The 27,835-nt window shown below is 38.5% G+C and overlaps 2 protein-coding genes across 6 annotated transcripts in view; one reads left to right on the forward strand and one right to left on the reverse strand.

Moving 5' to 3' along the window:
* The first annotated feature begins 2,470 nt into the window (after window positions 1-2,470).
* On the forward strand, window positions 2,471-12,953 carry c3h7orf57 (chromosome 3 C7orf57 homolog). 3 transcript variants are annotated; one of them, XM_035411555.1, is made up of 8 exons: window positions 2,471-2,584; window positions 2,980-3,051; window positions 3,474-3,644; window positions 3,952-4,048; window positions 6,488-6,644; window positions 7,627-7,700; window positions 8,935-9,032; window positions 11,965-12,953. In XM_035411555.1, the coding sequence occupies exons 2-8, from the start codon at window positions 3,015-3,017 to the stop codon at window positions 12,015-12,017; spliced, it is 687 nt and encodes a 228-aa protein (XP_035267446.1). In that variant the 5' UTR covers window positions 2,471-2,584; window positions 2,980-3,014; the 3' UTR covers window positions 12,018-12,953. The 3 variants fall into 3 exon arrangements, with proteins under 3 accessions (XP_035267446.1, XP_035267444.1, XP_035267445.1); XM_035411553.1 differs by having other exon boundaries at window positions 2,472-2,584; window positions 7,627-7,712; XM_035411554.1 differs by having other exon boundaries at window positions 2,499-2,568; window positions 7,627-7,712.
* Window positions 12,954-13,657: 704 nt separating this feature from the next.
* LOC118224242 (coiled-coil domain-containing protein 148-like) overlaps window positions 13,658-27,835 on the reverse strand; it is a 56,443-nt gene continuing 42,265 nt past the window's right edge. For all 3 annotated transcript variants that reach the window (XM_035411551.1, XM_035411550.1, XM_035411552.1), the window contains 4 exons: window positions 24,519-24,637; window positions 22,473-22,590; window positions 21,978-22,112; window positions 13,658-15,296 (listed from right to left, as the gene is read on the reverse strand). In XM_035411551.1, the coding sequence (XP_035267442.1) occupies window positions 15,150-15,296; window positions 21,978-22,112; window positions 22,473-22,590; window positions 24,519-24,637 (519 nt within the window). In that variant the 3' untranslated portion in view covers window positions 13,658-15,149. The remainder of the gene's footprint in view (window positions 15,297-21,977; window positions 22,113-22,472; window positions 22,591-24,518; window positions 24,638-27,835) is intronic.

Raw genomic sequence — 27,835 nt, forward strand, 5'->3', positions numbered from 1 at the left:
TGGGGCTGTCAGCAGTCATTTGATGCATTCTCATCAAAATACTGTCCTCTAATTTGACAAAATTCTCAACATTCAGAGCTGATTCCCGCATATCCAGTGTTTTCAAGTCTTTCAACAGCTTGGTACAATTGTTGTACATGTTGCACCACTGGCCTTATGTTGTGAAAGTATTTTCAAATAATCCCATTAAAGAAAATACTTTGTATTTGAAAATTCAGTATTTTAAATATTTTTAAAGACATATTTGAAAGTAATTGCAAAAACACATAAATGCTCCTTAAATGTATTTGTATGTAATAGCCTACTTTAAATATCTATTTGACCCAGGTTTGCATGTAAAGTAGCTCTTCTTCAACCTTGTTCAGTTGGCATGCCTCACCTGTATCACACATTTATTGCACATTTATTATGAATGCTTTTAGTTAGGTGTCTAAACACAGAACATCTGTGATGTATTTAATCCACGCATTTCAATATTAGGGGGTTAAATACAGTTTAATTAATTTGATTAAACATGATACTTTCATTAGTGTGCCCACTTGAGGGCGTCTACTGTGCCTTCTTGAGTCTATTACTGACTGGGAGGTATCTTGCATCTTGCATACACACAGTACAATAAATAAACAACAAAGCCTGCTCTGGCAGGTGAGAATGGATGAGGCCAGCATGTGTCTGCATCTTTAATTCCAATAATGGTGGCTATGGTGGACCCAATGAGCTTTTCCACTAACATTTATTGTGGGGGCGGGTGGCAGTAGGGGCTGGGGAGCTAATGTATCCCCCCCAATGTCAAACTCACTCCTATGTCCCTGGTAAAAGGTAGTTAAAATTAAAACTGAATTGAACCTCTTTCCGGTTCAAACAACTTTTTGTTTTCAGAACCAAAAATTAACATTCCTCTCTTGACCAGCTCGTTCCATCATCAGCTTAAAATGAATGTGGTACATTATTGAATAACCAGGAGAATTTCAGGAATAATTATTGAAAAACACCAGGCTAATTACACATGAGGGGTACCATTTTCAACTGTCACAATTTCTACCTCTCGAGTCCTTTTAGCAATATGATAACCAGAAATCTTTCCTTAGCCTGTGTCTTCTTTCACTGACACTTGATTACCTTTGTTCAGTATCAGAGAAGCTGAACACTCTGTTGTCCATCAAGGGAAACTATTAGTGGTATATTTAAAAAAAAGCTGTCTCCACAGCCTTAAGTAAGCAGCATATCTCCCTCAATGATTGTCCACAGTCATCTTCTGTATACCCACTTGTGACAGACATACATTGACACAATATTTACCACATAACTCCTCATCAGCAAAATGTCCTTGTTGTTAAACCAATCCACTCCCATTATGCATATGGGGCGACATAGCTCAGGAGGTAAAACCGATTGTCTGGCAGTCGGAGGGTTGCCGGTTCAAACCCCGCCCTGGGCATGTCGAAGTGTCCTTGAGCAAGACCCCTAACCCCTAACCGCTCTGGCGAATGAGAGGCATCAATTGTAAAGCGCTTTGGATAAAAGCGCTATATAAATGCAGTCCATTTACCATTACCATGCACCAGATTGGACAATAGTTGCTGCCTATAGAGGACTTCACAAGCAAGCATAAGCATATCTTTTCTGGTGTGTAAGTGTTCATCAAAAAAACCATTAAAAAATATGTTGTGGTCAGTGTGATTATTTCTGTAAGAAACCCTGAAAAATGGCAAACTCTCGGTTCTCAAGGCGTAACTTTTGGCGTTACAGTTTGTAGTCCTAAAACCCAAAAGTAAGTTTGCTTTTTGGAGCCATGGGTTACCTAGTCAGATTTCCAATGCATTTTTCCCATAGGAATTTCGTTTTTTGTTGCCAAAAATAAGGTCTGTGGTGAACGTAAGCCTAAGAGAGCTCCACGTTTTGTTCTACGAGATAAATGACACCTATTGATATCTCAACTGTGGATTTTGAGGTTGTTATGTGCTTTAAAAAAGTAAGTTGCTAACAAGTTGCTATATTGAAACTACAACAATGGTCGCTTTCTGGCAACCGCCACTCATGTTTCCAAACTAGCCCGCATGCACGTGAAAACAGTTGTAATGTCAACATAGCAACTTACTTGTTTAAAGCACGTACCTACATATAAATTCACGGTTGAGATATTAATGGGTGTATTTTATCTTGTAGAACAAAACCTGAAACTCTCTTCGACATACGTTAACCACAGACCTTATTTTCGACAGAGAACGAAATGCTTATGGGTGGGAAGAATGAATTTGGAATTTGCCGAGGGAACCAATGGCGGAAGTAACTACAGAGTTTGCCTACAAAATGACGTAATCACTGTAACACTCTATTTGTTAATATGAATTGGTTAGTTACGCTTTCCATTTTTTTTTTACTCCCTTTCTATAGAGAGCATATGCATTGTTTGTGAAAAGGATTTGTTCAGATAATCAAGATGGATATCTAATGTCAAAGCGACTCAGAACGTCTTCCGTTCTGTTCCGATGCCATTTCCATAGTTACGAACCAGCTGACTCTGTATTCCGGAAACAGTCATCGAACTGAAATATCCCAAACCGAAGGGTAGCTAACAAGCGAGGTAGCTCGCGAATTTTTCATAAACGATTTTAGTATCAAATTGCATACATAGAGTTGTAATTATGGTACATAGACAAGACTTGCAAAAGTAAAAGTAACGATACAGCAGAAACTAATTGTATGGTTGTCTAGCGAGCGGCCTAACTTGCGGCCTAACGTTGCTGGCGTTAACGCTATCTTTTTTTTTCCTTCGCCGGCATTGTTGCGTCGATGTGATTAAGCTAGTAAACCGACGTTCGTCATTCATTTGGATTGTTTCTGTGTTTGGTCGCTAGGTAGCTAGTTGCTAGCTAGTCATGTTTTTTCATTTTGTCATTTGCTATGTTAACGGTGTCTGGTTTTACTAAGGTACCTTGCTAACACACTGATAACACGTTTAAACTTCTTTATTTGCAGGACATAATTCATAGTTAGCTCGCTAGCAAGTAGACATGAGTACCGAAATGGACCATCGCCGAAGAAAACCTGGCAAGTGATTTGCATGCTTTGTCTGATTCGTTGGTTTTGTCGAGATAGATTTTAACCTTGCCTTTCTAAGATGGAGTATGGAGATGCAGGGTTCGGTTTTGCTCTCTACGTTAGCACTCGACACTGTACATACTAACATTACCTAATGTTAACTAACCTAACGGTGGTTTGAGGTAGTTTGCAAGCTGTAGTGTGGTAACTTGCTAATGTAATCATTTTAACAGAAAATTCTCACAACACCCCACGTCTTGATGCGATTGATCTTTATTGTCTGCAAGAAAAACGCAAATGTTGGTTCGTTAATTCAAGCTAACTAGGAGTGAACTTGGTTGTCTCGCTGGGGTTTATTACAACACTGCTGTTTTACAAATAATAGGATTGTACTGTGAACGAGGTTTCTACAGCTATACTTCTATTCTCAGGCACAAAACCTAACTATCAAGCCAATGGCGCACAGGGCCCCACCTCACAGATTCCAGGGCTGTCAAACAGTGCCGACACAGCTCCTTTGGAGAAGAGCCGTGGACGTCGCGTCGGTGTATTTGAGACAGATTCAGAATATGTCAAACTTGCCAAACAAGGCGGGCAAAGGGGTATGTTATATTTAATGTGTATCCTTTAAAATAAAGGGAATATATGATAACATACGGTTAGTGGGAACGGAGGCATGTTTTACAGAGTGAAAGGTAAAACTTGCAGCCTTATTGAAACGTATTGTGTGGCTATATAGCGCTACAATGAGGTTTTCATAGAATTACCTTTATTATGTGCCAAGTGTGAAGTGTAAGGATTAGAGAAACCAGGACACTAGACAGAAATGTGTAAGCATAGTATGTTTTTTGGAGAAGAGGGCATACCAGACTGGAACAAGTATCAGCTGTTTGTCTTTATTTTTCACAGGTTTATTGTGGCATGAGGAGACCAATTTGGAGACCAAACCTAATGCACAATACAGGCCTCCTGATTGGTTCTCTGCCTCAGACAAGGAACAAAAGTGGTAAGAACATTTTTATACGCCGTTAGCTGTACCATCTGAAACCTCACGCTATGACTTGATTTGGATATTGAGGCTTTTCAGTCCTACATATTTGCTATTTTCATAATAAAACATTTTATTTCTTGTTTGCTTAAAAGCAAATTAAGAGTGTCCTTTATATTTAAAGGTCCAGGAAACTGAAATCTGATTGCTGATGTGTTGTTTTAATGCTTCTCTGCATTCACAAATGGCCAAGGAATATTTTAAAATGATTCTTGCAAAAACAACCAAAAAATGCATAAAAGCCTGTGCTGAAATTGGCATTCTTTTCCCCTTGGCTAAATGCCAGGTTTTCCATGGGCAGGGTTAACTGGCTGTTAGTTATGTAACAAAAAACAGTGAAATCTTTTCTACATCTAATGTAAATGATACGCTTGCCACTTTTGTGTGGGTAAGGCATGCAAAGTTGAAAATACCTAAGCATTGCCCCTTCTTTGGATGTGGAGAGCGCAATACACTTTTTTTCTTTTTCCAAAAAATGAAGAGAGTTACAAGAAATGGATTTTTATTTCTGGAGCCCACGGGCAGTGCAATATTACAATAATCCGTACAGTTAGTATTTGCATTGCCCATTCTTGCCTGGAATTTGTTGCAGAATGTGATAGATCACTAAGTTGGCCTATCATTAGCTAGCGGCAATTAAATAGCTTTCAAGCTTAGACATGTGGAAGCAAAGGCTTTTTATATTGGGGTGTAATGTCCAGAGTTTGAGACTGCTATAGAGTCTAATGTTAGTGTGCAGTAGCTTAGTGTTACAACATTATTACACATTGAATTAGCTTCAGGTTTAACTATATGATGGTAAATCCTAGTTTGTGTTCCTTTTTTAAATATTTAATATTTAATATATAAATATTTAAGGTTAGTGCATGGGACAGTCTGCTTTAACCAGCTCTAACCTAGCTAACGATGAGGAATGGTTTACATGTGACATGTCTTACGGATAGGAATGTTAATGAGCGCAGGATACATGCCCGCCCTGTCTTGTCCGCTGAATCAGGTCACAATCATTTAATAGTTTGACAATTTAATGGTTATAATTGGGTTGAAAACTTGAAAGAAATATAAAGAAGAAGATCAGTTGTCATTCTGGGGAATATAACCACAATTTGAATCCAGTTTCCTGGAGCGTTAACAGCATGACCAATGGAAGCTGTAAGATGGCTCAGCGTGCTGAAGGACTGGGTTCTGTCTTTAGTTCACTGTCTGTACCAGTGCTGATTGTCGCCATTGGGAAGTGCAGATGGTTTCATTTGGCAGAGTTGTCTAAATCTCATTACAAAAGAGCGGCGGGTTGCATCGATTGGGAATCTGCAGTCAGTCTGCCAGCTGCACATGAACTGCCTGCTTCTGACCCAGATGATTTTGCAGTTGAGCTGTACTGCAGAGAAAAAAGAGCAGCACACATTGCCACCCGCTTTTATACCAATGAAGAAGAACAATTTGGCGTTAACACTACTTTTTGTGATAGGTTTGATGCAAATATCTGGCAGAACTTGTAATATCTTGGTGTTGCTGCAGAAACTAAGGTTGTATAATGAATACATAATGTTTTAATTGTAGCCTTAATTAGATAATTGCTGATATTACTGTTAGGTGCAATAATAATGGCATCAATCTGTACAGCTGACAGGAATGTCATTTCAAGGAATAAATTTCAAATTTGGGTGTAGTCTAATCATCATAAACTGCACTAGTGGCAGTTATCTCATTACGTAAAGAGAAATGACCTATTGTGGAAAATGTATGTGTTTGAGTTTTCAGGAGGCCTGATTTTGTGCATTTAATCATCATATTCCAGATATCTCCAATTTCATTGTTTGGCAATCTGCAAGTGTTTGTGATTGTGTTATGTTAACCTGATGAAATTATGATGGATTCAAATTCAAATAAAGGAACGCTGTTTAGCTGACTTGTATAATGGTGCCCAGGAGACACACATTGCCATTACAGCTTTCCCAAATGTTTAACACAACTTTTATTAAAGCTGTTTTATTATTTTATTTAATATTGACCTCTTAAAAAGTAGTTCAGTTTAATTAAATATCTGTTCCAGGATATTAAAATGCAACTTTTTAAAATCACCGGGCTACTGTCTCTTGTTTGCAATTCTGTGTGAAAGTAGGCTAATTCAAATTTCATGGGGCATGCAAATTAAATGCCGTTCAAATATTAAATGAAAACTTTAGAAACAAACGACAAATTCTGAAGGGGCATCTTGAGAAAAGCACTGTTAGGGTGTGTGCCTGTATAGGTTTCTCGGATGGCCGAGGACCAATTAAAGTTACTGGCTACCGCAAACGGTGTATTTGTAAGCAGAATATTACCAGCAAGTACTGTTTAGGAAATGTGTGTTTCAGTGAAGTGAAGGGAAAATGGACTATGGTTTTCTGCTTGCAGCCCTTCTAAAGGATCAACCCCGGAGCTTTTGACTCCTGAAGAGGACAAGGAAAGTCCAACTAAGGGGGCCATACTGCGGGCCAGTGCTCCCTTTGGGAGTGATAACAAATCCACTTGGGAGCGGGAAGCTGATAACTTTACTTCTGGTCAAGATAAGGTGAATGGACAAAGACCATCCGTGCACCTGTGACAATATAATCTCCCATCAGGTTTTTAGCAACCCTGCTTTTTAGAAGTTAATTTAATCGATTATCTCAACTGTAATGTCCATTTTATGGGGGGTTATTGTTTTATTTGTTTTTCCATTGTTTGTTGTTCCATTGTTTTTTTTCATTTTGCTTGTTTTTTTTTGCCTTTACAGAATGCATCAAATAAGACATTGGGCCACTTATGTTGACCATTTTTGCAATTAGACCTGCCTTGGTTAACTCAACGAAACTTTTGTTGTTTTGGGTATGTGTGTGCGCGATTTTGACTTTTGTGTGGTTTGAGGTCTTCATTGGTTACATGTGGTAATGTCCTAGTTATTGTTGAGATATATTTGGTAGAAACGTATTGTTTTTCCTGACGCACATATTTGACAGTGATCCTTTTGTGACTATAGAAAGCTTTTGAATCGCAGTGTTGCTTTGGCAAGATGCCAAAGATGCCAAAGTGCTTGAGCAAAAATGAACTCATCTTTGTTTTAGAAGGGTCTAATTTTACTGCCTTCAGTGCAGATATTCAGAGAAACCTGAAGACTTGACAACTGACATTTGAGGAAACTATGGGTTTAAGGGCGTTATGACTTTGGTTACAATACATTTAAATCTGTGTTGGTTTATTGAAAAGTAAACTGGGGTAGAGAATAACCATGTGTTTTAATTAATTTAACAATTTCATTATTGAAAATGATAAATTCACTAGACCTACTAAATTTATTTTCCCAAATCAAAGACCAAATATCCAAGACCAGTAATCAAATGTAGTAGTTCAGTGTAGAATTTTCATTTTTTCACACAACAGGAGGAGAACTATTGTGGAGACTAGTTTGTTTTCCTACTGAGACATTCAAATCTTCAAAAGCTAACCTGGGGTTTAAAGAGTGGTCCCAGGAGGATCTAAATGGCTATTTCTATTTTCGTATTTCCGATGCGCAGATCGTCATGGCCGACCATGCTGCGGAGCAGATGAAGAAGATGAGCCTGGCCTCTGGAAACGATGAGGCAAACAAGTATAAGAGAACGTTAGTCCTTCACACTGTGCTTCTCAGGTTGTTTCTCGAGAGTGCAGTCTCATATTACCAAAAAGCGCACCGGCTACGTTGTCTTGTTTGTATGTATCGGAAAGGAAAATATAATTTGGTTTCTGTCAAAATGACGGATGTACCTCCTATCACGTAAAATGATTTGTTTATTCTCTGTTTAATGATCAAATTACGGGGAGCCTTGTTTGTAAACGCCATTGAACATTGCACTGTGGCTTTGCTGGTTCTCTACCACAGGAGTGTAATCATTAGCTACAATCTTGATTGCCTACGTGCAACCAGAGGCAACATGTCAAGTCCATTCAGTCTGATGTCAGAATTGAACTACTGAACAATATCAGTCTGGCATAAACAGCCAAACAATTCTGATATGAACAAGATAATTAAGTGAGGAACATTCCAAACATGGCAGTATTAATTGCTATTCCAAAACTAAGCACAACAGCTGGCACAAAAATATAGGCTATGAAATGAAAGCAATCTTCATTTACCTGCATGGCCAATGTCACTTACTCTCTGCTGATCTTAGCCCTATAATCCTAGCATTCATCTCCAGAGCTGTTTATACAACAGCTGTTATAGTTGTTAACTTTATTCAGCTAGCCACTTTGAATGTGCAAATAGCAAGCGCCATTATTAAAGTGACGGTACATATTTTAGAAATTTCTGCATACTTATTATAGGAGAAGCAAACCAAGATTTTGTCTGGCAATTGTATTTTAAGCCCAATTCAGATCAAATACTAGAATAAGACTGGGCAAGATGGTAAGATTTTATTAGGTTAAGTTAATAAGTTTCAGTACAACTTCCCTCATGCATACAGAGTTGTAGAATGCCCTAGGTATTTTGTAAATAGAAAGCAAACTGCGTTAAGCTTCCTGCGGTTTGAATTGATAAGGATTGGATTGTAAGCTACTCTCTGTTGGAGAAGGAGAAACCATTTGCAATGTCAAGAACACATTCAGTGAAATTAGTGTGTGACCAATTTGGGATTCCAGATGGCTTGTGACTTGGGATTCTAGACGGTTTTGGTGTGACATGCAGACATCCGATCATCTTGGTTAATGTCCAAGATTTGTTTAGTGTATCTGTTAGTGTCTTGAAGTTGACTTTCTTAAGTCAGATTTCTGTATTTTCTCTCACACGGTTGATGTTTCTTGGGTAAAAAAAAATGTGTAAAAGTAATTTTGTGTGACAACAGGTCCCACGACAAGAAGGCAGCCCCTGTCAGCATGTCTAAGTTGTTGAGCTTTGGCTATGTAGAGGAGAAGTCCCCAAAAGATGACGATGACGAATCAAGTAAGTAAATGATATGCAGGTAAATTCCACCTTCTGTCTGAATGTTGCATCACAAAACTGACTTTACATTTCACATGTGTAGTCAGATCACATTTTCCTTTAAATTCCTTCTGAAAGCAGTGAAGGCTCTAAGTGTTTTCATTGATGATGAATCAGACCTGTGTCTCTTGTGAGTGAAATGATTGATGTGTGTACTGTGTACTGGCTACCCCCACACTACAACACCTGATAATGAACTGATTGTAGTCTTCAGTCAATATATCGATTAGTTGAACTGGACATTTTAGTGCAGGGTTAAAACAAACACCTACGCTTGCTCTGGCCCATTCGAGTAAGCTTGGCCATTGCTGGTTTAGAGACATGCAACAACAAACTTCCGTTGGTCCTAAATAGTATATTTGCTTGTGCTTTTCTGACTGCTTACCTGTAAGGACCGAGATACAGGTTTTACCCCTTAGCGCACATGCCAAATCTGGGTAATCTTTGCACATTTAGGGGGTACCCTATTTAAAGCCTTATAACTCCAGATGTGAACACCACAGAGGCTTAAAAAATGGCTTAAACGAAGCAATGCTTAGATTCTTTTATATTCATAATTTTGGAAAAAATAAAGTGCCACAAATGCAATTGTCTAGGCAAAAAATAAAAAATGAATGCTCTTTTTTAGTTTGCAATGAAATACTGAGAGATTGCATATGTACAGCAGGTTAAACTATACATGTCCTGGATCAAAAACTCCTTGACCACAAGTGCATAAAATCTAAGCGTGGATATGTAGAACTACTAAAGATCTATGAAGAAAAACTAAGCAGTGTACCCAGTGTCTCCAAATCTATCCAAAATGTCTGAATTATGCACTGCTGTAAATCACAACATAATTATGTATTTAACTACAAATCAACTGTTTTAACTCAAGAAACTCACTGTTGCATAATTTTCAAGTGGGAATTACCAGCTCTCCGTCAGTACAGTGGTCTAAAATTTCTAGGGGTCTAGAAACATATCCAAAATCGCTCCAAAAATGGATAAAATGCTATTTGTCCATTATAAAGCATATAAATGAGCCCCTTATGAAGGTTTAAGATGAAACATTGATATCGGATTAAAAAATAATGCAAAAACATTGTCACTCAATGCGGTACAGTACCAAAATATGTAATTAACTCTCGTATGTTTTTCTGTACTCTACAGTATGTAATGTCTTCTTGTATGGGGATGGGACGATATGAAAACAATATTCAACCATCCACCACATTTTGGCAATGTTCCAACTTTCAAGTCATATCTGGTGCATGAAACACAAAAATTGCTAAGCTACTAACAAATGCTTACATTACAGTGTGAAATATCCTCATTATAAAATACCACTAACCTCTTTAAAGACACTCAATTTCAAAAATAACGTATTTAACTGAAATATTTTGAGCAGTAATACTTCTATAGCGATGATGAAATGTTATCTGTGTTAAGTATATAGAGACGGTAAATCAGTCCATTCGTTCTCTCCTCTTCTGTTTTACTCCAGAAAACGATGTCAGCTAGGTCTATCAGCGACATATGGCTTAGCTATGCTCAATAATAATAATATTTTCCAAGAAATTATGAAAACCATTGATAAAGTTTCGTCAGGTGCAGTGTCTTTTGCTGCTACCACAGAGTGAATGCATAAGTGAATGCGATTAGGAGAACTTTCGTTACACTACAAAAAGCTATTCCAGAAGCAAACTTAGGCATGTTATGCATTATTAGAAAGCTTATTCTGTCATCTATTGGATATCTTAATTGTCGATCAAGCCAGACTGTACTAAAAAGGGGACAACACCGTAAACGCATGGTATTACACACAGCTATTTTGGAAGGTACCCAGTTGTCACAAATGCATGTATATTTCACAAACGGATTATGCAAGACAATATATGACCTCTCAGTCTCAAAAGGGACACCTTTACGCATAAAACCAATGGAAATGTTGTATATTTATTCAATATTTTGTCCCAGATATTGACTGTAGAATGGATATTGACTGTAGAATGGCATGGTATAATTTTTTTTAAATTGTGTTTATTTTTTTATTCAATGAGCAACGTTTTCAATGCTGTATTGGCATATCTTTGGGCTATTGTTGGGTTCATTACATTGCAGGTATTTAGCAGACGCTCTTATCCAGAGCGACTTACACAACATTTGACATTACATTTTTTTACATTGCATCCATTTATACAGCTGGATATATACTGAAGCAATGCAGGTTTGTACCTTGCTCAAGGGAACAACGACAGAGTCCTATCCGGGAATTGAACCTGTGACCCATCTTGTTGCTATGACGGAATTAGATTTTTGAGTGGTGAAAGAATATTTCTATGAATACCCTGATAGACAATATTGTCCATTATGTCATGGGTGCAGGGTGTAGTTGAGACTGCAGGGAAGGGGCCACTTGTTAAATGAATGGCCAGCACGACAATGTTGGCGAAACTCCGTATTTGGCATAGTTGCCGTGTATTGTCTACTAATGAAACTAGAACACAGAGTTTCTGTATTCAACTCATACTTTGGTTGCAGGAGCAATGAATGTCTGAGATGAGCAATCTAGGCACACTGGCGTGCTGACCACTAGGGGGGTTACGCTAAGTGGTTAATGTTTCCCAGGTCACATGTTCAGGATAACCATAATTATGACTGACTGGTATGGTAAATGGTAAATGGACTGCATTTATATAGCGCTCTTATCCAACGCGCTTTACAATTGATGCCTCTCATTCGCCAGAGCAGTTATGGGTTAGGTGTCTTGCTCAAGGACACTTCGACACGCCCAGGGCGGGGTTTGAACCGGCAACCCTCCGACTGCCAGACAATCGGTCTTACCTCCTGAGCTATGTCGCCCCATATGAAGAGTTGTATTCACTGTATGTGTGTTTGTGTGTGCGCACAGGTGTTACATCTGATCCAGCGAGCTCCATCGCACTTGAGGAGGACCTGGAGTAAATTCGAGAAAAGGATGCGCTGCCAATCACTGCGTGCGTTCTCTCATGCAACATCCTGCTCACATTCCTCTCTCCAGTTCGAATTCCCCATTGAGGATTTTATATTTCAGTTCTGTTGGTTATTTATGTAAATTCACTAGTTTTATTAGTGTTTGATGTATTTTTTACTCATTCTCATTGTCAAGTATTGTCAAGACACTTGATATTTGTATGAACATTCTCAGATTTAAGGTGTATCTTTAGCGATAGCTGCTGTTCGTGTGGTATTTATGCTGTAAACTCACAAAAGAAGAGTACAAAAGAACGATTTTCTCAAAGTGGTATGAACAACTAACACCAAGGGCTTGTACTGGACTCATTTGCTTATGCACTTAATCTTCGTAAGTATTATTGCACCTATTGCTTTAAGCTGTGGGAAGGAACTGTTGTTAACCAGGACCATGCAGCAGAGCTGGATATTGTTGCCAGCAGTGTTATTGCCAAGAAGGTTCTCTTTCACATAATCCACAAGAACAAAGGGTCTGGCAGTTTTAAATTCAAACGCAATGCAAAATGACATCTGATTTTCAAACTTGAGCCAGATTCTCAATTTCAGGCTCCATTCTCTCTCCACTACTGTATAGTGTATAAGTGCATGATGGTCAGTTTAGGATTTTGTGATATTTCAGTAACAACTTTAGCCTGATTGTCATTTTCCATTTTCTTCTGTGAGACTGTTTATAAATGCTGTTCCATTGTCATTTTGATATTGTTTGGTATGCAAGTTGAAGTTTTAAGGATGTTCTACTTAAGAACATCCTTGGTTTAAAAAAAAGAGAAAAAAGAGAAACATGACATTGCATTTATGTATGGTCATCTTACATTTTGACCTTAAGTGAAGGTTACAATTTGTTGTTGATTGAAATATCTCAAACAATAAACTTGCATGGGCATGTGATCAGTTTTTTTTCTTTTGTTCAATTACTATGAATGAATCGTGAAATCATGATTGTCCCTCAGATGTGAATGCACATGTTTAAGGAACATTAAGTGTATTTCACAACAAAATGAACTCTGAATTATTCTATATATATATTTTTGGCACATAAGCATTTATAAATCAGTCTTGGACAATTTTATAATTTGATACTATTTAAAAAGACTTTTTAAAAAGTAACTACATTTCACTGTCATATGTTAAAATAGTTAGCATACTGTAAGCTGTGTATTTCTCTAAAATGTACTTGAGTAACATCTTGGTTGAGCATTTTAGTTGAGTTAAGCATTTTATATTGAAACTATCAAACCTTGGAAGAATTGATAGCTTAATGAATGACATGGAGTGAAATGCTTACAGTTCAGAAAAACTTTGTTTTGAATCCTGGTTGATTTGGTTAGATCCATGGTTTAATCCCTTACTATACACTACCATTATTTTCCTCTTTTTACCAAAGAATTTACATCTACATCCACAATGGTAGCCACATAACTACTCAAAACAAAACATCACCAACTTTTGGATAGTAATGTTAAATGTCTTTGCATGAACTTGTGTTCCAGCTGCAGGGTTTATGAAAGCCCCAGACATCCTTTGCTCATCTCACTCATTGTAATTCAATACTTTGTACTTCATTTTCAACTTTACAAAATCAATTTCATTCATTCACAAAGATAAGTTTCCTGAGGTTAATTCAGAATGCATATGTTGGGAGTATCTGGGATACCCAGTAGACATCAATACAACCCACCTGCAAGATAACAATGTCACAGATAACGGGTGAGCCTTCAACTCATCCAATTAAATGGTTTAATCCAAATGCATTTTATTGTTACTTATTGCAACTATTGTAGTGCCCTCTGATTTACGACTGTTACAGGAAAAACGCAAAGAGCGAACAGAACCTCAACATCAACATAAGAAGGCATTTAAACGTTGGAACTGCCACAATATGGGTGCTGGACCAGGAAATTAAGCCAGCTCTATCACAAAAATCTCTTCAAAAATCTATGCTTTGGATGCAATTCTAGGTATACCACAGATGTTCTATAATGCTCCCTGTGATGAAAATCCCACAAGGAATGGAAAACCAGCACAGATTTTCTGATTTGATTATATTCAGTCCATTTTCCTTGTCATTTTATGTTCTTTTGCTACACTCGATAATTTCAGTGTTGGTAAATTTAGGTCTGGGCTGATTGCAAGGAATTGCACCTAAATACTGAAACTGAGACAGTGACATTAAAACAAATTAATACAGGTTAGAACTCTGGTCAGATCTTAGTGGAGAAACATTAACAGAAAATGGCATAAATATATGATATATGATGGCATGAATATATAGATGCGACATTTCACACATCACATTTTCTGGAAAGATGGTCTTGACAAATTTAATGAAATATCAGCAGTGTGGTTTCCTGTTTTGTAGCATAAAAAAATGACAGTATGGAACAAACAGCACAGGACAAACTGATTTTCTTTAAGTAATATTTCTAATATAATTAATTACAGTCAGTTCTATAATTACATTCCTCTAAAATTGAAACATAAAAATTGAGCACCCTTATGGAACTTTAGCATGGTTCAGTGATGCACCCATGGCCCAGATTGAAGTCTGGATTGTGCCAGTGCCATCTGGCTGGGAGTCCCATTTAAATGTGGTGGATTCTGTGTCCAGATCAGGATTTAAATTTTGTGGACTCTGTGCCCAGGCCAGGATTTAAGTATAGTGGATGCTGTGTCCAGGCCAGGATTTAAATATAGTGGACGCTGTGTCCAGGCCAGGATTTTAACATGATAAGACTGCGTCCAAATCAGGAGTTGTACATGCTAGACTATGTGCCCAGGTCAGGAGTTGTACATGGTAGACTCTGTGTCCAAATCAGGAGTTGTACATGCTAGACTATGTGCCCAGGTCAGGAGTTGTACATGGTAGACTCTCTGTCCAAATCAGGAGTTGTACATGCTAGACTATGTGCCCAGGTCAGGAGTTGTACATGGTAGACTCTGTGTCCAAATCAGGAGTTGTACATGCTAGACTATGTGCCCAGGTCAGGAGTTGTACATGGTAGACTCTGTGTCCAAATCAGGAGTTGTACATGCTAGACTATGTGCCCAGGTCAGGAGTTGTACATGGTAGACTCTGTGTCCAGGTCAGGATTTAAATATAGTAGACTCTGTGTCCCGCCGGGGCAGTCTTGGAGGATGGACAGCAGACAAAACCTCCCTGGCATATGGTGAATTGTGAAATCCTGCCTCCCGCAGAGCTTGCTCAATCCGGACTCTTGGATCGGACACAATCTGGACAATGACAGGAAAGTCAATTTTCCATTACTCAATGTTACAATATTTAATTGGTATTTAGAAAAAATATCTGAACTGTGCATTTCAGATGTGGCTCATGAAAGACATACATGAAAAAATGCCAGGCACACCTTGAATCTTGCCGCATACAAAACATGGTGTAAGGAACTGTTTATTTTTGTTTATTATTTTTCAATAATATCCTGTGTTCCTTTAGTTCTGTTCCATCATGGAAGCACAGTGCATGCGTTTTTAAAAATAGAAAACCTTGTGGTTATCAAGTCCTTCACAATAAGACACCAAAATAAAAAAGAACACTCATCATAAACAGTAGGCACACAAATCAGTCAAGAAAAACTAGAAAAGACCAAATATATAAAACAAAAAATGTAGGAGAAAAAAAAAATGCATGACACTCATTTGATGCTTTAATTTTTCTTAAGACTGGCAGAACTTATATTTACCCACATTTATTTATTTTATTTATTTTTTATTAGAAAATTATTATTTTATTTATTTTTTTATTAGTAGTTGCTAGCTAGTTAATTTTAACATTTGGGTCAGTGCAAAGATATTAAAAGCCTTTTGCATGTTGCCTCATTGACTGTTCAAAAAAGCGCTAACATTAGATTCAAGTTGTACTTATAGTTGGTTAAGACAGATGGAAGGGAAACTTGGGCTAAGGGCTGGTTGCATGCTAAATAGTTTGGTTTTGTGTTTATTTATGGTATTTGTGGTTGTATTCTGGAATAGATGCCTTCTATTTCCCTAATAGGTTAATGGCTGATTTAGTCTATTTAGACAGGGTCAGGAAAGCTGTTTGGCTAATATATTTTTATTCGTTACTCAGATGGCGAACTAGCTAGTGGGTAAGTAAGTGTAGACTGCTTTGTTTAAAGAGATTCTCCAGTAACCAAATCTGCTGTCGGTTGCAGAAGTGGTTTATGAATTCTCCAAACTTGTTACAAATGTTACTTAATGTGTACCTGTCATATAATCTAACAATGCCATCTGTGCGTTATTATAACAAAGCATGCAACTTAAAAACAATTTGTTCTTCCATGGAAGTTCTTTTTGTCCCCCAAGTTGATGCCAAGTTGGTGCCTATGGAAATTTATCTGGTTAAGGAGGGTAGATTATACTGTAGCTATAAGTATAGCTGGATTAGCATTGTGCCATTAATTAGTCATCTCTTCAGTTTAATTTGTCGCATACCGACAGTATACTACATACACAGGTAGCACGCCTTGCAATGCACTCCCAACATGGAGAAGGAAGTTTGAATAGTATACAGATGAGAATTCTCTGTATAATCTGTTAGCCTTATGAGGGAAACTCACCCACAGAAATGGCTCTGCATGCAATTACAAATGTGAACACAATCTTTAGATCAAATACAAACTCAATGATATGCTTCATTCATATTCCAAATTCAAATAAATGTAGACAGCTTTCATAATATTGTATCAGCTTTGCGGTACATGTAATCTTCAAGGCCAATATGAAAATGTAAAAAAAATATATATATTAAAGGTCTAGTAGAACAGATATAATTTATGTGCCCTTTTTACAAAATAATGAAATGAGTAGAGTGTGAAACATTGCATTATTGTCAAACTAGGTCACAGGCCAATAAATAGAAATACAAGAAGAACGTTAACCAGAATGTAAAGTTTATGAATAAACTTTTAGTACTGTTGCTTCAGCAGTTTAGTTGTTACCAGATGAAATAGAGAGCTGTAGCTTCTTAAAACTTTACCAGTGTTACCTTATGACCATTACAATCTAATGGCATTTTGTAGAACAGTGGTAATCAACCCTGTTCCAGGAGCTCTACCATCCTGTAGGTTTTCATTCCAACCCCAATAAAGCACACCTCAATCAACAGCTAGAGGTCTTGTTGAGCTGCTAATTACTAGTCAGGCATGTCAAATCATGGTTGAAGTGAAAACCTACAGGATGGCAGATCTCCAGGAACAGGTTTGGTTACCACTCTTGTAGACTATCAAATAGTGGCACTATGTCACCAAATTGTGCCTTTTTTTATAACTTCCAAACATCCAGAAAAAACACTCAAATTAAATGTTGAATGTCTCAGCCATTGATTGGTGTAAAGAAATGGAAGATCACTCAAAATAAAGCTTTAACCCACACAGATGCAAAATTTGGCCAATCTTCACCAATTTAGGGGGTATTCTATTTAAGGCTTTACAACTCTAGATGTGAGCATCACAGAGACTTGGAAAATGCCTTAAATGAAGTAAGGTACTGGTACCGTTTACAATAACATAATCTAGATTATATTATATTCATAATCTAGGTACAATTAAAGTTCTACAAATGAAATTATCCAGAAGAAAATGCAAAAATGAAGTTGTTCTCCCTGGAATACAGAGAGATCACATATATATAGCAGGTAAAACTATACGTGTCCTGGATCATAAACTCCTTGATCACAAGTATTCAAAACCTGAGGAACTACTAAAGTGATATCTGGAACTTCTATCAAGCAAAAAGTAAACAGTGTACACTGGTGACCTTTAGTTTCTCCAGATCTATCCATCCACCTATCCATTATCTATACCCGCTTATCTTGAGCAGGGTCACAGCAGGTGCTGGAGCCTATCCCAGTGTGCATTGGGCGAGAGGCAGGAATACACCCTGGACAGGCCGCCAATCTATCACAGGGCACACACAGCATTCAGTCACACACTCATACCTATGGTAGGGGAGAACATGCAAACTCCAAACTGAGATTTGAACCCACAGCCTTCGCGCTGTGAGGCGACAGTCCTACCCACTGCACCACCATGCCACCGATCTATCCAAAATATCTAAATTGTGCATTGCTGTAAATTTTAACATAATAATATATTTCACTACAAAGCAGCTGTTTTGACTGATGAAACTAACTCATTTTGCATCATTTTCAAGTGAGGATTAAATAATAATAATGTCTTCATCAATATAGGTGTCACAGCTCTGGGACCAAACTGCTAACTCCCTAGTTTTCACCCTGTGTTTTGTGTCTCATGTCAACGTTAGATTGTTAATTGGTTTACTGGTTTCCCACATTCTGCACTTGTCTGCTTGTTTCCTGTGATTGTTTTCACCTGTTCCACTGTGCATTTAAGTTCCTGGTTTTCCTCTGTTCTGTTCTCTTAATATCCCTTGTGAGCTCTGACAATAGGGGTCTAACATATCTAGCGGTCTAAACACTTATCCATAATATCTTGGAAAAATGTAAATAAAATTATTTTTGTCCATTTTATGAAGCATATATATTTGCTCCTTTATGGCCGATTAAAATGAAACATTGATATCACATAATAATGCAAAAACATTGTGGCACACTGTGTGGTACACATACCTAAATATGTAGTCATTCACACTTATGTTTTCTTGTATTCTACAGTACAGTACAGTAGTCTTTCGTTGCATGGGGATGGGATGACATGTTACTATTATGATCTGTCCAAGGGAAATTTTATAATCATCTAGCACATATCAGCACACAGTAAATTTGAGGATTTTCCATGCCATTTCCATTCCATACTGACAGCTAGGGCTGATAGTTCTTCCCCAATACAAATGTGCTGTGCATTATTAGCAAAGGCAAACAGTTATCTCTTACGACAAATGTGAACATAACAATATTTTAAATGACAACATAAATAATTGATATGTTTCAAGCAGTGATATGTACATGCTTGTATATATCGTAGCTAGATGTCATGCTTTCTTCTCTTCTGACTCACTCCACAGAGAATTTGTTTTAACCATGCTGATGAGTTGGCAACAGTAGTAAAATCGTCCAAAAACTGAAGGAAAAAAGTAATGCCTCAATTAGTGCTTGTATATTGCTGTGTAATGTTACGGTTGGATGCACAACATTGCTGCCATTCAGCAGACACTCTTATCCAGAGCAACTTAGATAACTTTGTACTAGGGGTGTGCAGAGACGTCATTATCTGTATCTGTATCTGTTCAACCAATAAAATTATCTGTATCTGTATCTGTATTCGGATAGAAGACAGGAAGTGGGCGTGGTTTATACCGGAAGTCAAATGTAAATCAGGCAAATGTTTTGCATCGCAGTGGCTCAAAGTGTGTAACTGGTGTGCCCCCCCCCACCCCCCCCCCCCCCCCCCCAGCCCATGTGACGTTAGATAGAGGCTATGAGAACTTTTTTTTTTTCCGAATCCGAATAATAACGAACAACTTTGGGTAGAAGAAATATCTGTTTCCATTGCATTATTCGTGCTTTCCCGAATACAGTATTCGGAATCGGGGTGCTGTCCACCAGAGGGCAGCACCGGCCCTATACGCAGTTATGGCTGCAGCTGCGAGACATCGTAATCACAACAGCTGCAGCCCATTATCTAATGATTGGGCCTAATAAACGGGACTGATTGTCAGACCTGGGAGTTGGGATTTTGGACAATGTGGCTGTGTATGGGGACTTTGCTGCATATGGTGTTTTTGTTTCCTTTAGGACTTTGTGTTTTTGCCCACCTTGTTAGGAAGTTTTGGTTGCCAGGTTTGTCTTTCCTTTGTTTCCAAAGGCTTCTGCTTATTTCCAGTTTCAGGAGTTAATAAATGGCTCCAAGCCAATTACTCTCTTTTGTGTTTCTGTCTGTCCACTATATTATACAGTGGTTACCCCCAGCCCTGTATCACACTGGGAATTAAACTGGTGACCTTTAGGTTGCTTAGCCATTATACTACGCTGCCACAATGCTGTGCTGAAGAAACCACTCATGCAGTTAAGCATGGGTCTCTCTTTGTAATAAAATTCTAAAGAAAACATGCCATATACTGTTGGAAAGCTTGTACTGTCCTCTACATGATAAATTATCAAATCAAATCAAATCAAATCAGAAGAAACTGAAATGAGTTACATTGGCATAAATAGTGCATGGGCTATTTTTGGTGGTGAAAGAATATTTTTATAAACTCCAGATAGACACTATTGTCCAGTGTGTCATGCTTGGGGGGGGGGGGGGGGGGGGGGGGGGGGGGGTAGTTCAAGATGGGACTTGTTAAATTGCTTGTTAAATTGATGACCTACAGTATGTGACAATGGTGGCACTTAAAAACTACATATTAGGCATAGTTGTTGTGTATTGTCTACTAATAAAGCTAGAATACAGAGTTTGTTGTTTCCACTCACAGTTTGGTTGCAAGAGCACTGAATTTCTGAGTTGAGCATTCTCAGGATGCTGGCGTCCTGGCCACTGGGAGGCACCCACAAAGGAGTTAAACAGACAATATACTCTGAGCCAAGGTGAATATAACCTTGGAATGGCTTGTCAAGCTTGAAAGTTGTACTGTGCAAAAATTTACGTGGAAAGAAAATATTAAGTATATAATATTAAGTTTGCAAAAGGAAACTTGTAGCAATGATAGCAATGTTGTGAAAACATCTTGAAAATCATAGCATAATCATATTGCTGGCCCTGCCCACAGATAGACACACTCCCACCCCCCTGCTTCTCCACACACCTAATCCTGATAATGCATCAACATTTCTAGCTGTGACTTCCAGGGATTAAAGGGGAAGCAAGATCTCATGACTGAAACTGTGTCCCGATAAAACATTTGCGTTTGTAGTTTTAGTACTATGTACTGTATATGGGAGGAGAGATACATTGCCCCAGGGCAGGTTTATGGGTGAAACATTTTCAGACGCACCCACTCCTTCATTGCATAATAGCCAATTCACCAAAGGTGCCATGGCTATGAAGGACAAGCCATGTTCTGCTATAAATGAGCAAATCAAAGCTCATGTGCCCTGTTCTAACACCACAAACTAAACGGCTTTTCGTCAGCCGTCAGCTCCAGTTTCATCAATACAAGCCCATATACTTTTAAAAAAATACTGTTTATCAATTAGGTTTGTCCCATAGTAACAGGTTACAAGGGTTGATTTCCCAAAACCAATAGCTAAGGTTAAGTATGCAGATACATTTTTTGTTTTCTGGCGAGTCTCTTAGTTGCAACATGATACATATAACTGAGCATTTTTGTGGTTATAGGCGTGCAGTATTTATTAACGTGGCATTTGAATGACACTGACAACTGGCTTCATGATACCGGTACCTAAATGCACTCATCATATAACGGTATGTCAATTTGCAATTGAAAATCCTGTTTTATAAATGTATGATATCTGTCTTTTGTGAAATTATTGTTAAATTGCCACTATTATAAGTATGTGCTTATTATTATTATCAGCTTGGTAGCTCGCATCACAAGCACAAAATGGTGTTTTTTTTCTGTTTTTTCAATGTGTTCTATTGGCTGAAATAGCATGTACTCACAAGTCACCACAAGGTTCAACGTTCCCCATTCATTGCATTTTATTTTTCATTCCCCAGTCATTCTATGGGAATTTTCCCCAAAACTATTTGGACTTTCAAAAAGCTGTGTACAAGCACACTGCTCTGAGCCAAGCTGAATATTATAAAGTTGGAATGGCATGTCTAGTTTAAAAACTGTAAGGGGAAGTTTGCAGAAATCTGGGTGGAAGAAAAGAAGAATAAGTATGCAAGGGGACAGGCAGTGGGTTGCTGAAGCAACCACACTGATAGTAAAAAGAAAATCTACAGGGAGAAATCATGTGCAGAAATTACTCAGAAACCATGGAGGAATAAGTAATTTTAGGATCTGTTTTACCTGTCTGTCAGTGAAGGAATATAGCGGATACAGGGGCTTTTGCAGGACAAATTCTTCTCCTGTCTGGTGCCGGCTCTGCCAGGCCTTGGTGTTTCCCATCATTCTCTCTGGGTCTGCCTCTACTACAACTGCAACCTGGAAAAGATGAGAAAGAGGAAATTATGGTATGGCAAAAACTGCCAGTCACACATGCCATAGCTGTGCTGTATCAGCAGGTGGCAGCAATGCTACAGGCTATCTGTGCAACTAGTTTATTATTTTGCTGAAGTTGAGTGATTATGATTATGAGGTTACTACAACTAATACTGCCAATAATAATAATAATAATAATAATAATAATAATAATGACTATGATTTAATTTATGATTGCTACATTATCATTATATCAATGACAGTAATCATAACACTAAGATGTTATTGAAGATCTAGTTGAAGATTTTGATTTATGTTCAGTCAGAATACCTCTCCGGATGATGAAGTGTTTAAATGCAGTACCTGGTTCCTGAGGGCCTCCAGATGTCCCTGTTTCTCCGCCTCCTCCTCCAGTCTCAGGAGTGCTTGTGCCTCCCTTTCCCTCTTTCGCTGCAGCAGGAGCGCTTCCCGAAACTGCACCCTGAGCAAACAGGATCGGGGGAAAGGCCATATGTATAAACCTTCGGCAAATCACTCGCAAGAATAGTGTTAATAAAAAAATTTGGAAAAACTAACAGATTCTTATATGTGGCTTCTAGATAATCTTTATGACTTAGAGTTGTCATGAATTACAGTTGGTGAAATCTATAGTCACACCGGTGTATGACATCTATATTTTAATTAATCAAGAGCCATTTAACTATATACTGTGGCATTTCTATGTGTGTTCATCCACACTAGGAGCGACAGTTAACACTTGCATGCCATAATGTCAAAATTGGCTAAAATTGCCTGCGTTATGGTGCTACAATTTACAGATTGGGATGAACCCATATCATTACTGCTGCACAACTTCATCTTTTCTGATGTGCTGATGTTTACTTTACCAGCTTCATTGCCATTTCCAGAAAAAAGCAGTTATCATGATTTTCATTTCTCTTGTGAGAGATATTTTTTTTTTGCCATGGATGGCAAAATTGAATCTCAGATTAGATTTGTCAAAAAGAACCTTCAAGATCAAGACAGAATCTTTTTCTTTACTCAGAATCATCCTTTTACTCAGCCATTCTGGCAGCTCTTCAAAGAGACCTTGAAAGCACTCGTAAATATTTTGTGTTGCATAAACGTTTCTATACAATGTCCTCCAAAATTATTCACGCTCTCAATAAAGATGAGAAAATAAGGCCATATAAAAGAAACAATATAGGTTATGAGCCATTTTGTGCCCCCTCCCTTCACAAGGAAAACACTACTGAGTCATCTTCTGTAGTTTTTTTTATCAGACTGGTGAACATAAATCTTTCAAGGATTTGTGATCTGCCATCTTCAATTCAAACCACAAATTTGAATTTGGATACAAGTCTGGAAACATATGGCCATAGTAAAACAGTGGTCAGTTAACCATTTCTTGGTTTATTTTGAAGTATGCTTGGGAACATTGTCTTGCTGAAAGATCCAGTTTCAGCCTTGTTCAAGCAACCTGGCAGGGGGGATATCAGGATTTATTTATGTTTATTATTGTTATCATTGGTAAGACCACTACTACTACAACTACTACTACTAATTCTACTACTACCATTAGTAATACTACTAATACATTTTTATGAACAGTAGAGGAATGCCACACTGTTTTTATCTTGTTATTGCAGACTTTCTGGCAACTCTTAAATGCCTGTTATGAGTACTTTTAAAGCTTAGTAGCATGTAAACATAGCCCTTATTTTTACTACTAGGAGTAGCAGTAAATTTCCACCATAATCAGAACGTTCCCTCTATTAAGGGTACATTTTCTCTCAGCAGGAACAGCTTTAGCAATGTCCCCAAACCTGCTCCCAATGTCCTGATAAACCTGCCATTGAGTTCAGTGGGCCACAAGCACTGTAAAAAACTCTGGTGCTAGCGTTGCCGCATGTCTGCATGCATTTACACAGAACTGCCACCTCATATACCCCAGCCTTCCCAGATGTAAACTGAATCCAGACATTTTTTTTTTAAATACTTAAATTATTTTCTGCCCTTTTATTCCACATATACCTCTTGACAGCATTTCATGATTTCTATAAATGTTCTTTCATAGTTTTGCTGCTCTAACTTCAAGGCCACAGTGAATATGGCTTACAGGAGTTATTTTACACATCTCACTAACTTTAGGCCGCATTCACACATTTATGTTATATTTGGCATATATATCAGGCATGGATTGTACATATGTGCAAGTCCGTGAAATGTATACCAGAAAAAATGACTGATGAAATGACCACATATGACACCAGAACAGCCCCGCATGAACCCAGTGAGAACTGAGGACATGACATATACGGTAATGTGTGAGCCAAAAATAACAGACCCCACAAATTTTAGGCTGGTCTCACATGGATATGAGATTGGCTGCTCTTTAAGTGGTGTTACCTCTCCTTGTCTCTTCTTGCTTGCTCAACCATAAGTTCCCTCAGTTCTTCCAGTCGCTCTTGGTCCTTCTTCTCCTGTTCCTCTCTCCTCCTCTGTTTTTCGGTATAGAACTCTTTTACCTGGAGGAAGATGTTGATGTATTTTTCATGAACTAATGACTGCAAATCTCAAAAAAATCTTGAGATCTTGAAATCTGATATTTTTGTAGTGTGCAGTTAGCATTTCCACTTCTTCAACACATCACTAGCACAAAGAGTACTTCAGTAAATTGCTAATATACTACAAATACTGTGCAAGAATAAAACACAGCTACTTATCTGGTTAGCATTGTATCTAACGAATACATCCAGGTATCTAGCAAGCCTACTTAATGTTGCTAAATTAGAGCTAGCAGTCCACTCAGACATACACACCTATAAAAGCATACAATTTGGCAGACACTTTAGGCCAAAGCAACTTCAGTGCATTTCACAGGGTAGCAAAAATGCATTGCACTTGTGCCAATGTTACAATGAACTGCCACCATCAAGGTGCATGTCTCAAGACCTGCAAAATAAGAGAGAAGGATTTGTGTAGTGTGAAGTGTAGTCTGAAAAGGTGGGTTCTTAGCCTTTTGCAGAAAACAGGCAGAGAATCTGGCTTCCTGACTGACTTGGGAAGGTCGCTCCACCTTTGGGGGATGAGGACAAAGAAAAGCCAAGGCAGCAAGGAGTGGCCAAAGAGATGGGACAGAAAGTTTGTGAGAGGATGCTGAATGGAGAGGTCTGGTTAGGTTGTGAAAATAGAAACGGCAACACCATTTGTAGCTTTGTAAGGATTAATGAATGGGTATACAGGATCCAATTCCACTATTAACTGCAACATGGCAGGAGAAGCAGAAAGGCCAGTTTGTGGAACCTACTGCCCATAGACAACTTTTACAGAATGATGCAATTTGGGACCAATTCGACTAATCCGATAAACCAACTTGATTAAATTATGAATGTAATTGAACCAGCTAATGGCTATCATGACATCTCAAAAGCTGTTTGAAGCAAAATTTCACAGTGCTAGGCTAAGTATGTTCTAAGTAACTGAGAAAAATCCAAAAACCGTTTTATGACTCTTCCCTAATTTAGCTACAATTTCCTCCCATACAGGCATGCTTTGTAAATATGGCCCTAAGAGTTTTAAATAAAAATGAGAGGGCAGTAATTGTGTGCATCTGCTGGGTTCAGAGAGGGTTTGTTGGGGAGATGAGTGACACGGCTCCTCCTAAGTGTATGAAGGACTATACTGAAAGAGAGTAGTAAATAAGAGCAAAGATGGAAGGAATAGAGTGAAATGCACTAAAGGAAAGCAGAGGGGATAGGGCCAAGGTAACAAGCAGCAGTATGGTTGTGAGATGTTAGATGTTAGGACTTCAGGATGTTAGGGTTTCAGAGTTAGAGAGGGGTGAGAAGGAAGATGGGGAAGTGTGTGTGCGGGGGGGGGGGGGGGGTTAGCAAGTGGAGAGAAGGGTATGGAGAAGGAGTTACATAAAACTGACCTTTTCAAAAACAATACAAAATCAGGGAAGGGGGGGGGGGGGGTGTTGCAGTGAGGAAAGATGTGAATGTGCAGAACAGTCTGCATCAGTTAGAAGTAGCAGGTTGGTTTCAAGAGTGAAAGAAGCAGACATTAGCAGACTCAAACATAGATGAGATGAAGACCAAGTGGGAGTGGAAGATTGACAGACCACCCAGAATATTCCTCCATTTCCACTCTCCTGCATGTAGTTTGGCTGTATCTGCATATAAGCAGCCAGTCAGCCATGAATTAGGAGGAGGAAGACAAGCTGGTTTCGTAGAGATAGAACACAGTGAGAAACGAGAAGGACAGAGGACAGTGGAGGACATATCCTCAACAGGCAGATGGAAAAATGATCTGGCAGGGGGAAGACATAAGAAAACAACAGAGGACAGGGCAGTGGGAGTGTGGAGACAGGACAGAGACCAAGCAGGTGGATGTGGGATGGGGAGTGGGGGATAGACACTAATCTGATTTCAGTTTTTTCTTTTCAGAACTCAGATTATCAGTCAACTGTTAGACAACAGACTACAGTTTCCCAGTTGTAATGTTGATGGAAGAGCTGAGCTTTTTTGTAATTCTTGGCCTACAATTACCCCAAGTACATAGACAGTCAGTCTTGTATCTTGACAGCAGGTCACCACACTAATCTCAGGGGTGTAATTTTAATGCTGGGAGCTATAGTTCAGTATGGAAACTACATCGCATATCTACAGCAACAATCAGAGTAACTATTAATCAAATAATCACCCCTAATTTTGATGTGACAGAGCACCAGTGATCTGTAGAATGTCAACACTATGTGAAAGGGCAGTTCGTGGCGTGCGGACGAGCCATAAACTCATAAACCACAGTCTTCCTCACAGACATTCAGAGCGAGGCAAAGATAAGCAAACACAGTATCATCCTATTGACTCCGACAGCACTAAAATCAGATTGAGCGAAGGAAATAGATTTGTTTGCAAATTAGATAATGTTTCATTGTCAGCAGGAGTATTAGTATATATAATCTATTTTAGCCTAAGCGCTGCCATTAATCTGCCTTCACCTGTATCTCTCCCCCCCACCCTGCTTTCCTGGCAGACCCACGAGAGCAACTCTTAATTAAACAGTCCAGGAAAGCCGACTGGTCCTGCAACAACTGTGACAACACCAAGAGGGGAGCCGGCCCCCGATCACGCTCTTCGAGACAAACACAGGAGGACCAGGAGTCGCACCCTCTCTTTATCTCCCCAAATAAACGATTAATCAAGTTAATGTATCCTACCATGCAGAAACCATTCTCAATCCATGCAGTTATTTTAAAACCACTGAGGTCTGGCATTTGGTAAGGGCCCAATCCAAAGTGAACAACCATGACCGTAGGGCCACATCTTACTTTTTCCTATAAAAATATCAATAATAATAATAAAATTAACAACTGCGCATTTCTGCATGTTCGCTTTGCAAGAGATAACTATTTATCATTTTGAAAGAATGGGAACAGAATATGTTGCGCATGCTTAAGTACACTCTATAATGGCCCTATTCCCTATTTTACTTTCATGTAGGATACAGGCACAGATGTCATCATTGATTGATCATTTTCATGACCTTGAGTGATCGACCTTCATTCTTCCATGATATTCTGCACGACCGATCATTTTTCCAAATGATTTTGATTGCCTACTTTACCTAATATAAAAGAGTATAAATTATCCTAGCGTGAGAAAGCCAGATTGTACTCTGATGAATGTATGTAGCTTTGACATGTCAGCCATCTCTCTGTT

This window comes from Anguilla anguilla, chromosome 3, assembly GCF_013347855.1.
Source record: "Anguilla anguilla isolate fAngAng1 chromosome 3, fAngAng1.pri, whole genome shotgun sequence".
In the NCBI taxonomy this organism is placed as follows: Eukaryota; Metazoa; Chordata; class Actinopteri; order Anguilliformes; family Anguillidae; genus Anguilla; species Anguilla anguilla.

Bases quoted from the DNA above. Each gene is read 5' to 3' on its own strand.
- c3h7orf57 (XM_035411553.1), top strand. From the start codon at position 3,015: ATGAGTACCGAAATGGACCATCGCCGAAGAAAACCTG. The intron at 4,049-6,487 runs GTAAGAACATTT...TTCTGCTTGCAG, and splicing joins TCAGACAAGGAACAAAAGTG to CCCTTCTAAAGGATCAACCC. The intron at 7,713-8,934 runs GTTAGTCCTTCA...GTGTGACAACAG, and splicing joins GCAAACAAGTATAAGAGAAC to GTCCCACGACAAGAAGGCAG.